We start from the raw sequence: 13,045 nt of genomic DNA on the forward strand, positions 1-13,045 counted from the left end.
CCCGTGTCCCCTGCCTCGGCAGGCGGACTCTCAACCACTGCGCCACCAGGGAAGCCCTCTTACCCTCTTTTAAATCTTGCCTGGTGATCCTAAAATGTCAGTATTAACATTTATATTATATTATAGTTATATTATTAACTACTTAGGGTAGGGAGGAAAAGATGTTTCAGTGTGTTTTAGGTAAATAGAGCTGTTGCTAACTAAAACTTCTTAAAACAAATAAACCTCATAAAATTTGGCCCTGAAAAAGGAATTTGTAATTCTTCTACAACATTTCTCAAAGGAGGAGGGAGGGTGTATCCTGGGCACTGAAGAAGGTTCAACATCCCTGACGGTTGCCCACTAAATGCCGTAGTGCCACCCAGTCCTTGTGACTCCCCAAGCCACCAACATATATTTTTTTAAAAAATAACTGGTAGAGGTAGGGATTTTGCCCCATATCTGAGTTTCTCTGAGATCTAGGGAAATTGTGACTACCCACGGTTATATAGTTGAGTGACAGAACTAGAATCTGGACTTGATCTTTTGACACCCAGAATTTTAAAGAAATTTAGATTACATGCAGCTAATCTTTTCAAAAGCATACCTAAGTCACCAATACTAACACATGGAAATTTCAGAGGGAAGAAGATGACAATGCTTGAAGCATTTACTTATATACTGTATTGTGACTCATCTTGAGGAAATTACCCAAAGGTAATGAGTTTCCAATTACAGAAGTGAAGCCATCTAGATGAATTATCATGCCTCACCTCTACCATATCCTTAAGAGATTACCTTCCAACCTCACCTTTGACCTTTCCCTTTCCCTTGACTAGGAGCTTACCCCGTTACAAGGCAGTCCATTCTATTTAAGGAAGGTTCTAATGACCAGAAAATATGTGTCCCTTTATTACTCAGAAATTTACTTCCCTTCAAATTTGTGAATACATTTCTAATCCCAGAGCGTTCTCTTTTAACTGTGGTTTCTCCAGTTTTTTTATGCAGTAAGAGTTCTGAGTTTTGTTTTTTTTTTTATGCATTAAGACTTCCCCTCTCTGGATGCCTCTTTAAATGTGATACTCAATGTAGTTTTTAAATGCACATTATCCAGTGAGAAAAATAGTTATGACATTGCTCTGATCTGACATTTTATATGCCCTCCAAAAATCCATTAGTAGAAGTTAGCTAGGATCCTCTTTTCTACATGTGAATTCAAATGAATTAAATTGTGTTGTAGAAAAATTTACCTACTCAATTGGGAATCAAGAGACCCAAGTTCTTCTGGTATCAACAGTGTAACCAACTCATTCAGAAAGATACCTGACTTCTCTTGACTTAATTGGACTTATATACTAGATGCTTTTAAGAATATTTCCAGTCCTTAATTAATTTAATATGCTAGATTATGAATTCTTCAGTGACTGCTTTGGATCCTTGCTTAAGGTTACTTCTCAACAGCTTTGTAGATTTGAGTGCACTGAGGTTTCAGAGATATTTTTGAACTATTTATTGCACCACTTAAGTTTAGCTTTTGGCCCTCTGGTCACAGCTGGGAATTACTTTTGAAGAGGAGACCAGGAAATCTTTCAGCCTTTAAAGATAAGCCTTATCACATGGTGGGTATGCCCAGGCAAACAAATCTGATGGTGGATGGGCAGCGCTAGGTGGAATAGTTAAGTTTTGTCCATGCTGTCAGCTCTGACATATATAGGAGTTTAAACTGCCTTAAAGATGATGCATTTTTAGTATGCTTTGTTTCTAAAATTTAGAACTCTCATAAAGTTACCATGTTAGGAAGCCTGATGTAAGCTGATTTGAAGTATACTTCTAGGCCATGTGCTTAATGAAGTCCTATTTAAAACATGCTGTTGGAGATTGTTACTAATTGTTGCCCTCACTACATTTTTTTTTTTTTTTACTTAAAAAACAAACACTAGCTGAAATGAACATTTTAATACGTAAGGTTATAGAATATCAAAATTAGTTCAATATTAGAGGTTTGAAGTTTTAGGTTTTTTTTTGTTGTTGTTACAGTCAGGAGGATGGTGTCAAAATAGTTTATCAATCATGGTAAGCAGTCTCTCCTACTTGCCAAGGGTGAATAGACATACGTTAATGAAGTTAAATTAATATGTAGTTTCTACTTGATGATGGTTCAGTGATACAAATAATTATACAGTGAAGAAATATTTTTCTTTGTTTACATAATGTTTTTCATATAGAATTTTAAAACTTAAAGTCACTGAATGATAATTTAAATTAATGGTTTATTTGTGTTACTAAAGCCCCTCACATCAAACACAAGAAAACTTAATTCATTTTTAAAAGAAAACTATGTTTCAAGTCGTATTTATATCAACTCTGCATTAATAGCAAATATCTTATAAAATGTGCTGGAGAAGAGAGCCATTTGGTGATGTCACTTTTTGTGACAACCCAGAGACCCAGTTATAAGAAACAGAAAAAGAGATTATAGACTTCTTGAGGGAAAAGTCAAATAGATTTCTGCTGAAATAAATTGGAATGATTTAGAAGAGGAGTGGTTCATATTCTTTGCTTTGTTTTATACTCATGTTGTTCTGCTACCTTGGTTGCTGAGGTTGCTTCAGAACTCATTCTGTACTTGCTTCAGCTTGGAGATTCTCCTGTGTATTACTAATTAGCATCCTACTAACTAGGGATAGAAACTATTTGAGTATTTATTTACTCATTCAACAGATGAATGCCAGTTACGTACCAGGTACTATGCTAGCAGGCGGGCAGGGGGTTGTCAGCTACAAAATAAATAATTATTACAAAATGTGTTAAGTACAATGAGGGATCATAAATAAGGTGCTGTGAGGGACATTAAAAGGTAAGAAGACGCCAGTCAAGCTCTACACTATATAAAAGGGCCAGTTTTTGTGCTTATCAGTCAGAACTCAGATTCATCTCTTCTAAATTATAAATTCCCCTAGTGAAAGAGGATTACTAGTAATACATTATATGTAATTAGGAATAAAGCTATTAATGGAACTGTTTACTCATTAACATGAATTCATGATGGCAGGTAGATTTTAAAATGTTATTCCCCTTCTCTTTAGACTAATAGTTTCATTATCTGTACTTTCTTTCCAAACTAGCCTTTAAACTTTATTTTCATAGTAGAGGGAAAAAACACAGTTATATCCAGGGGACCGAGAGAGCTGGAGGCTAGTTAGACTGCTTTCTCCCTTCTCCTCACCTCATTTAGCAACTCCTGTGTCCTGCCCCAAACTGCTTAATGAGGTGATGAGGAGAAAATGTTCTGTTGAATGTTTTTTAAGCTCCATTCTCAATTGTATTGTTTGAAAAATACCATTATAATAAATTTTCATGCCAGACTTTTGATAGGTGGTTGAAGGAAGACAGTGTCGAATTGACCTAAAAAAAGATGTCATTGGTATTTTTGAATAGTTTAAAGATTATAATACTTTAACCCAGGTTGGGGGGCCTGGAAGTTGATGTTTGGTAAGGGAGAGAAGTACAGAGTGTGGGAGGGAGAGATTATTTTGCCTATGGTAAGACCTGGGGTAGAGTTTTAGGGGAGGTTAACTGTAACCACATCATACAAAGCAAAACCACAATGAGATGCCACTTTATTCTCAGTAAGATGGCTAAAATGAAAAGACAGGCATTAACAAGTGTTGACCAGAATATGGGGCAGTTGGAACCCTCATACATTGCTGATGTGATTGAAAAATGATGCAGCCACTTTAGAAAACAGTTTGGCAGTTCCTCAAAAAGTTAAACATACCATTACCATATGACCTAGCAATTCCATTCCTAGATATATATTGCCCAAAAAAGGAAACCACATGTCCACACAAAAACCTGCACATTTGAATGTTTGTAGCCACATGATTCATAATAACCAAAAAGTGAAAATAACACAGATATCCATCAGTTGATTAACAGACTAACAAAATGTAGTATATCTGTGCAGTGGAATATTATTTGGCCATAAAAAGGAATAAAATTCTGATACATACTGTAACATGGATGAATCTGGAAAATATAGTAAGTGAAATAAGCCAGTCATAAAATTGATTCCATATATATGACATGTTCAGAATAGGCAAATCCAAAGAAACAAAGTAGATTAATGGTTACCAGGGACTGGGGGAGGGGCAATAGGACGTGTACTGCTAAAGGATACAGGGTTTCTTTTGGGGATGATGAAAGTGTTCTGAAATTAGATAGTGGTGATGGTTATACAATTCTATGAATATATTAAAATTACTAAAGGGGTGAAATATCTCAGTATAACTTTTTTTAAAAAGTCGTTCCTGGGCATGGTGTTATCATTTAGGTATAGCTTAATTGAGTGTTGGGAGATGTCTTTTGCATATTGATAATAAAAAGGTATATTCAGTCATGAGATAAGGACCCTGGCCTTCTGCTCCTTTTATAAGAGACAGTAATTTTCACTGAATTTTCAGTAATTTTCACTGAAAAAACCATCATTTTGTATTTAAATACATAAATTTTTGTGCCAGTTTAGTTGCAACTTTTAGTAGACAATTCAATCCCCTAGGTCATATTGAAAGGCTTAGCTAGCAGTGGGTGTTTTGTGTTTTGTTTTTACTGTTTTAAGACTGACAGAGTTGGCCTGTTAGTTTGTGTTTTTAGAAAAGCATTCATTTCTTTTAATTTTACAGTCTTAAGTACCCTTGTAGGTACGGGGGAAAAACCTAAAATTTGTTTCTAAATGTTATAAGCAAACTAATATAGCCATTCTAACATGTAACCATGTAATACCTGAAACCTGATAAAATATTAGACAAAGTAAAAAGGTGCTTTCTTGTGTTGTGGGAGATTTGATGTGAGTTATTATTTTAAAAGCTCAAAATAATTTTCTAAGTTTAAATTTACACTTAATGAGGTTACTAGGATTGAATTTATTATCTCGAAGTCTACGATTGATTACCACATCTGTAGTACTTTGTAATATTCCAAGGTTGAAGATACAAATTACGCAAATCTGAAATTTGTCTGAAGTTTGAAAATTCAGATGTTCAGAATAAAATCTGGAAAGAACCCGTGGTGATGACCTCCTTTGTTTTTGAGAAGGTCGTCTCTTCTTTTTCAGTAATTGCTGAGTGTATGATTTGCTACCATAAAGCTGTCAGGACTGATTGGTTAAGAAAAACTTGAAACAGTTACTATTTCATAGTTCAGGCAGCAAAGGCTGAATTTAAAATATAGCATTTTTTTTAAAAAATTTGTCATATTTTAGGGATTTGTTTTCTCCTTTACCTTTTAGAAATTTTGTTAAAACTGGAAACATTGGGATTTTGGTAGTTGGTCATGGAGGGGAAGAAGGTGGTAATGCAGTTCTTTTCTTTTTTAGCTGCCCTGCCCCCTTCCCCCAAGAAACAAAGCTTGTTTTGTTTCTTGCCTGCTTGTGAGGTCTCTGCTGCACCCCATGTGGGTGCACTGCTCTGTGCTTTGTTGAAATGCTTGAGATAGTCAGAAGGTAAAGAACAGGATGCTTCTGAAGAGAAGAAATCCCAGCTTCTGTAGATAAACTCAGTTGTTTGAATTGGTCATTTAAGTGAGCTCTTTATATGGAAGCTTGTAGCACTGTTTGTATCCATAGGTAACAGCATTTAGGTAAACACAACCGAAAGTGCTCACCATTATTGGCCAGAGAGACTATTTCTATTGCGTATTTTGTGCAAATTTCTGTTTAATTCTGTGGAGTTCTTACTCCATCTTTTGATACCCTTATTTTTCCCTTTCTGTGGTTTTTAATAGTCAGATAAGCTTAGATTTGAAAAAGACCTTCCCAACCAATTGAGTGTGCCATCAGCAGTGGTCACTGTCATTAATGATTACTGCTAATGCTGTCTAATTCTGAGAAACTGGTGGGAAGCAGAGGATATTTACCTGTTTATTTTCATGCAATACTGTTATTGTCCAATTAGTTTTCACAAGGAATATTTACATTAACTTGTTAAATGCTGTATTACTTAATAAAAATCCAGTATGGAAAGCTCAAGAGCTTTTTTAAAAATGTTTCTTAATAGATGAAATATTTAACACTGTATAGCTCTAGAATTTGTTTTGGAATCAATCATATTTTATCATTTCAACACTTACTAATGGGTTATTTCCTAGCGGTTTTTAAAATTTTTTAATTTATTTAACTGCTTGGAATGGAAAACATTTTTTCCCCAGTAGTTGTTTGCACTAGGCCTCAGTTTGTGAGATGTTCACCATATGTGATAGATACTCAGATCAGTCCCCCAATTCATATTTAACTCGTATGATTGAACCTGACATAGCACAATGTAAGAAAACATCTCTTTGGGAAAATAAATATGTTGAGTGAGTGCCCTGTGGGAATGCCAAGAACATGTTCACCAAAAGAGAAGGATCCCTAGGGAGGTTAAGCTAAGGCTTAAACTCCCCCACCTATTTTTTTCTGTTTAGATCTTACAGGAAAGATAAATATGCCTATCTTTATGAATCATAGAATACTTAGAAACTGAGTGGCATGGTGAAGTGGAAGGATGGGGGAGGGAAGGTATGGGAATTCAAGCCAAGATGATTATCTGCAGGACTGCTAATCTTAAAGTTTAGAAAGAACTATTCGGAAAAGGGAGGAGGCTAACATTTTTGGAGCATCTGTTGTATTCCAGGACTATAATAGATGCTTTACATATTACTTATAAGCCCCACAGTGATCCAAAAGGGTGATGTTAATGTCCGCAGGTATAGCTGAGGAAACAGGATTAGATGAACCAGGAACTGGTGTGCCCAACTCTAATCATGGTTTGTTTGACTCTAAAGGCCATATTTTTTATATCATACTATGAGGCCTGTCAGTTGTGCATCTAATAATGTTGGTGACAGGAAAGTATAAGCAATTGTATTAAATGAGGTTATTGATTGGCAAATCTTAGCCATTAAAATGTTTTGACTTTTTTTCTATCCATTCCCCTGTAAAATACTAACTATAAACCATAATTATTAAGGTTTTAGCCATTTATTCTTTGTAAAGACATTTTATAAATGTGGGGTTTTTTTGTTTTTGTTTTTGTTTTTGGTCACAAAAGAGATTAATAAGGCTTTGAACAATATGAAGCAGCGAGTCATGTTTTTTTGACATCCCTTCTCTCCTATGCCAGACAAAACATTTAAAAGAGATAACCAGAAAGACTTAACTGGGATCATAAATTTAAAAAAAGTCTCTGCTGGTCAGAAAACAAAACCACACAAAGCAGTGAGCAAGGGCAGGGCAAGAGACCAGTCAGTCAGTCAGGATATCAGGAACTCAAAGTGTTAAGAACAAAGACAGAGATACATGAAACACTCTCAATGGTGAAAGCCAGGCGTGTAGCCGTTTGCCCCTGACCTGGTACAAAAGCAAGGACTGACCACATGTCAAGTCACAAATTTCAAGAATCAGTATACACACCAGATTCTTTTAACCACAAAGCAATAAAATTAGATCCCAATAATAAAAAGTTAGCTTCAAAAAAAATATGGCTTGCTCTACCGGCTGTTAAACATATAGGTTATAATTAAAACTGTGGTACCTAATAGGAAATTAGTTGAATGAAATACTATGCTATTTTTAAAAGAAAATGGGGGGAGTGAACCTCTATATACTGCTTTGGAGTAGTCTCAAGGATATGTTATTAGCAAAAAGGCAAAATGAAGTATTAAGAGTATGCCACCATATATCTAAGAAGTATGCTACCATATCTTTGTGTTTGCTTTGATTTTTAAAAACAGAATAAACAAACTGCTAGGGGCAGTGGGGAGTGGCAAGTAAAGCCAGTGTCTGAAATTCAGAAGCACATCGCCACAAGTGAGCCTGTATATTGAGTTGGCCGAGTCACACAGAGAAGAATTATTTCAGATGACACTTAACCACAGTGATTTGGCTGGATACACCTAATGAAATATCTTAAGGACCAAACTTTTAATAATCATTTTGTTGATCATAACTTTAATAATCGGTCGTATGTTATTTTGAAATACTTGCATATGTATAGAAGGATAGTACATATTAATGTTATTGGAAGCAAATTTTTCAGCATTAGACAGAAAATATAGTTATAAGATCTAAGAATCTAAGCAAAAACCCGAATGATACATATTGTGATTATTTACGGATGAAATGCTATATTATTTGCTTGAAAATAATTGAGGGAAAAGTCGATGAGAATAGATGTAAAACAAAATTGGTTATGTATTGATCATTGGGAACCCGGATGATGACTACATGAGGATTCATCATCTATATTATTTTTTCTGCTTCTCTATTTGTTTATGGAAATTATTTTTAAAAATTTAATTGTATGCTTGAGAGCATAAAAGTGTACTCCTAAGTAACTCATGAGTTAAATGGAAATCACAATAGAAATTACAGATATTTGGGGTAGAACAATCAGGAATTTTACGTACTATTTCAACTGTATGACATGCAGGAAATACTGTACTTAAAGGTAAATTTGTTGACTTAAATGCTCTGAGAAAAGACTTAAACTAAGTAAGTTCAACTCAAGAAGTTAGAAAAAGAAATACAGAAAAAATTGAGGGGAAGAGTAAGAACAAAAATACCATCACCTTATATAAATATCTCAGTAGGCTGAATTGAACCAAGGCATGCTAGGAGAGAGTTGGTCTGTAATTTTCCTTTCTTCTAATATCCTTGGTTCTATATCAATGTTATGCAGTCTCATGGAAGAGTTGGTCAGTCTAAGGGGAAATTGGTAGGATTTCTATATTATCATATATTAAATAGTTAAATATCTGCCTCAGTGAATACTTAACTGACTTAGAAACAGTGCAGTGTTTTTCTTTTCAGCACGAGTTTTGTGCAAAGATGCTGGACTAGGCACTGAGAATATATACACAATTAGGATACTCTCCCCACTCCTGTGGCACTCCAGTCTAAGAGAAGATACAAATTTGTAAATAAAAAATTACAGTCAGGTGAGAAATGTCAGTAAACAAGTGTCCCAGGGCAGTGCCCTGAAGGAAGATGATTCTTAATGCACATGGCAGACTCTGGGGAAGGCTGGGGAGGTTTGGTCAAGTAGCCTCCAAGAAGAGTTGGCATTTACCAAGCAGCCTCTGTGCCTTCAACAGAGGACACGTGAAAAATCACCAGAAGGAGTTTGCCACTTGGCTGGGAGCCAGTATGTCATGAGAGCTGTCAGTGAATGTCATTTCAGATTTTGGTAGCAAGGTTCATTAGAGAACGTGATCTGTAATTTTTCTTTGTTTTAATGTCCTTGTAAGGTATTAGAGTTATGCTGGTCTCAAAGGGGTTGTGGAGTTTCCTTCTTTGCTGTTCTCTGGAAAAGGTTTTATAAGATTAGTATTATTTCTTCCTCGAGTGTTTGTGAAGTCATTTGGGCCAGAGGTTTTCTTTGGTCAGTATGTATTAAACATTTAGTAGAAACAGTGACCTGAAATTTCACCTTAAAATGTTGAATATGTGTCTGAAAAGGTGATACATCATTCTTATTGCCATTTTCACATAATAAAACTTCCATCTGTTCACCAAGCTTACCACAATCCACAGTTTGGTCAATGTTGTATCAGTGACAGAAATTCACTAGTGTAGGAATCCAGTCTGTTTCTAATTGTCAAATGGTATATTATATGTTCAACTAAAAAAATAACAACGACTACCTGAGCTGTTGAATGAGACCAATCTATGCCATCCAGATTCTTTTTTTAATAAATTTATTTGTTTATTTATTTATTTTTGGCTGCATTGGGTCTTCCTTGCTGTGTGCAGGCTTTCTCTAGTTGCAGTGAGCAGGGGCTACTCTTCATTGCAATGCGCAGGCTTCTCATTGCGGTGGCTTCTCTTGTTGCAGAACACAGGCTCGAGACGCGTGAGATTCAGTAGTTGTGGCTCACGGGCTCTAGAGCGCAGGCTCAGTAGTTGTGGCACATGGGCTTAGTTACTCCACAGCATGTGGGATCTTCCCGGACCAGGGATCAAACCCGTGTCCCTGCATTGTCAGGCCAATTCTTTTTTTTTTTTTTTTTTTTAATTTATTGATTGATTGATTGCTGCATTGGGTCCTCGTTGCTGTGCTCAGGCTTTCTCTAGTTGCGGCAAGCAGGGGCTACTCTTCGTTGTGGTGCACAGACATCTCCTTGCAGTGGCTTCTCTTGTTGCAGAGCATGGGCTCTAGGCACGTGGCTTCAGCAATTGTGGCTCACAGGCTCAGTAGTTGTGGCTCGTGGGCTCTAGAGCGCAGGCTCAGTAGTTGTGGCACACGGGCTTAGTTGCTCTGCGGCATGTGGGATCTTCCCAGACCAGGGCTCGAACCTGTGTTCCCTGCATTGGCAGGCGGATTCTTAACCACTGCGCCACCAGAGAAGTCCGGCAAGCGGATTCTTAACCACTGCACCATCAGGGAAGTCCCATCCAGATTCTTGTAGGCTTAATTTATTATGAGCATGCATCAGATCATTTAATCTACTTGATTTATTAGAGTTATATTTAAAGATTAATAATCTTGATGAGCTTTAATGCTTAGAATGCTTTGTCTCAGTTACTTTGAGAGATTTATTTTTAATTAAATATATATTATATTTTATAATAAGCAATATATTCACATTATTTAAACTTGAAAAGTTATAAAAAATGTCTCTCTTGAACTCGGTCCTCTAGTCATCTAGTTCCCCAGGTCCAGAACCAACAGATGTTAATTGCTTCTTGGCTGTCCTTCAATTCAGATTCTCTGGATATGCATGTAATATATATTCCACCTGCCCCCCTTTTTTTTAATACTATCTATTCTGTACTATGCTTTTAACTTAGTATGTCTTAGACTGTTCCATGTCACTGCCTATTAGAGTTACTTGTTTCTTTTCTCTTATGGCTGCCTTGCATCCTAGGATAATGACAAAGATGACTACAATAATAATAAATTAATGTAACCATTGTACTATTGGTGGATTTTTAGGTTATTTCTAGTCTTACTACAGAAGAGGCTATGTTGAATATCCCCAGTTGCTTTTGAATAACTAAATATCCTTTTTCTTGCTAGTTTTTTAGGATAGATCTTCTGTTTCATTTCAGCCATGAACCAGAGAATCAGTCAGAGTGCTCCAGTGAAACAGCCACCACCCCTGGCCCCCCAGAGCCCTCAGGGAGGAGTCATGGGTGGTGGCAATTCCAACCAGCAGCAACAGATGCGGCTGCAGCAGTTGCAGATGGAGAAAGAGAGACTGCGACTGAAGCAGCAAGAACTGCTTCGGCAGGTGAGGCCACAGGTTAGAGACCAGCCTTCCACTCTTGGGGTTTTGTTTTCCTACATAAAGTTGGGTGTGTTTCATTTTGACATTTATTAGTTACAGAGGAATGTGAAACTAGAGTGACACAGAAACATTCTGTCCAGCTCTCGTCTTAGTTTCTAGTTTCTTAACTGGCCTTTGATCACATAGGCTATAACTTGTAAACCTGTATCACAAAGAGATGTTTTGGTCGTATTCATTGCAGTCAAGCAAAAATCGAAGGAAGCAAGGGTGCTTTTCCTCAAATATACAGGCATACCTCGGAGATATTGCCGGTCAGTTCCAGACCACCACAATAAAGCAAGTATTACAATAAAGTGAATCACCTGAAGTTTTTGGTTTCCCGTTGCATATGAAAGTTAATGTTTACACCGTACTGTAGTCTATTAAGTGTGCAATAGCATTATGTCTTAAAATAAACAATGTAAATTGTTTATTGTAAAATTTAATGTAAATTTAAATAAACTTAATGTAAAATTAAATACCTTAATTTTAAAATACTTGATTGTTAAAAAATGTTAACCATCATGTGAGCCTTCAGTGAGTCATCTTTTTGCAATAGTAACATCAAAGATCACTGATCACAGATCACCATAACAAATATGATAACAATGAAAAAGACTGAAATATTGTGAGAATTACCAAAATGTGACACCGAGGCATGAAGTGAGCAAATGTTGGAAAAATGGCTCTGATAGACTTGCTAGACACAGGGTTGCCACAAACCTTCAGTATGTTTAAAAACAAAAATTGCAGTGTCTGCAAAGTGCAATAAGATGAGGTATGTCTGTACATGGAATTGCAGACTACTATATATCTGAGGATTTCACTAAGGGGGAAACTCTGGGACATCACTTGGGGAGAAACATCTTTTACTTTAAATGAATTATTTGTCTGGGGGAATACACAATATGATATTTCTCAAATGATGAATGTTTCAGTATTGCTGAATCTAAGATGTTTTATTTAAAACAATACAGGCTATCCCAAGTTTAGAAGATCCCACAGTGCTTTAAAATTATCTACTTATGGATATTTTTTCATGTTGGGATGGGTAGGTTCTAACGTTAGAGAGCTGGAAAACTTTACGACCATTTTTATCAGTTTTCTTTCAGAAATACTGTTGGTTTTTATGTGCCATAAGAATATATAATCCCTCATCTCAAAATGAATTTTTACTTTATCTTATTTCAGAGTGATAAAATCTAAGTTCAGATTTTGGGAGTGTGATCTTCTCAAAGCAGTATATTTTAAAATTTTTATGTAAATATTTTGGATAATAAACATGATGTGATTTTGAAAGTGTACAAAAGGTAAACGTACAGTGAAAATGAAATCTCCTTTTCCATTTCTCTAGTTCTCTTTTCTGGTTGTAAGTAGCGATCAGTTTCTTGTATTTTTTTTTTCCCCCAGAGACATTCTCTCTGTTTGCGAACGTGAAATATACATATCTGTACTATTTTTCCTCACCTAAGTCATAGAGTACTAAGTATAGGCATTAAAAATATCATTATACTCTACATTTTTGTAGTCAGGATGTAGACATTTGAACAAGGTACTTTTTTTTCATGAGTGTTATATTTTAATAGTGTCACGTGTTAATGGAAATACATGAACTTGATACAGTCACTGAACTCAGATTTGGAATTTGAAGAACTAGTACCTAAGAATTAAACTAAAGCCATGGAATCCCCGACAGGCACACCTTTAAACTGTTTGTGCTATCAGTAACCTGCCAGTGTAATTCTAGTGTGGTTGGCACCAA

General features: G+C 35.9%; 1 protein-coding gene across 1 annotated transcript in view; it reads left to right on the plus strand.

The window, feature by feature from the left end:
• Positions 1 to 13,045, plus strand: part of YAP1 (Yes1 associated transcriptional regulator) — a 103,180-nt gene that overhangs the window by 73,168 nt on the left and 16,967 nt on the right. The window contains exon 5 of the mRNA XM_007448564.1: positions 11,066 to 11,259. Coding sequence (XP_007448626.1) covers positions 11,066 to 11,259 — 194 coding nt within the window. The remainder of the gene's footprint in view (positions 1 to 11,065; positions 11,260 to 13,045) is intronic.

The sequence above is a fragment of the Lipotes vexillifer genome, unplaced genomic scaffold (genome assembly GCF_000442215.2).
Source record: "Lipotes vexillifer unplaced genomic scaffold, Lipotes_vexillifer_v1.1 scaffold593, whole genome shotgun sequence".
Taxonomy (NCBI): domain Eukaryota; kingdom Metazoa; phylum Chordata; class Mammalia; order Artiodactyla; family Lipotidae; genus Lipotes; species Lipotes vexillifer.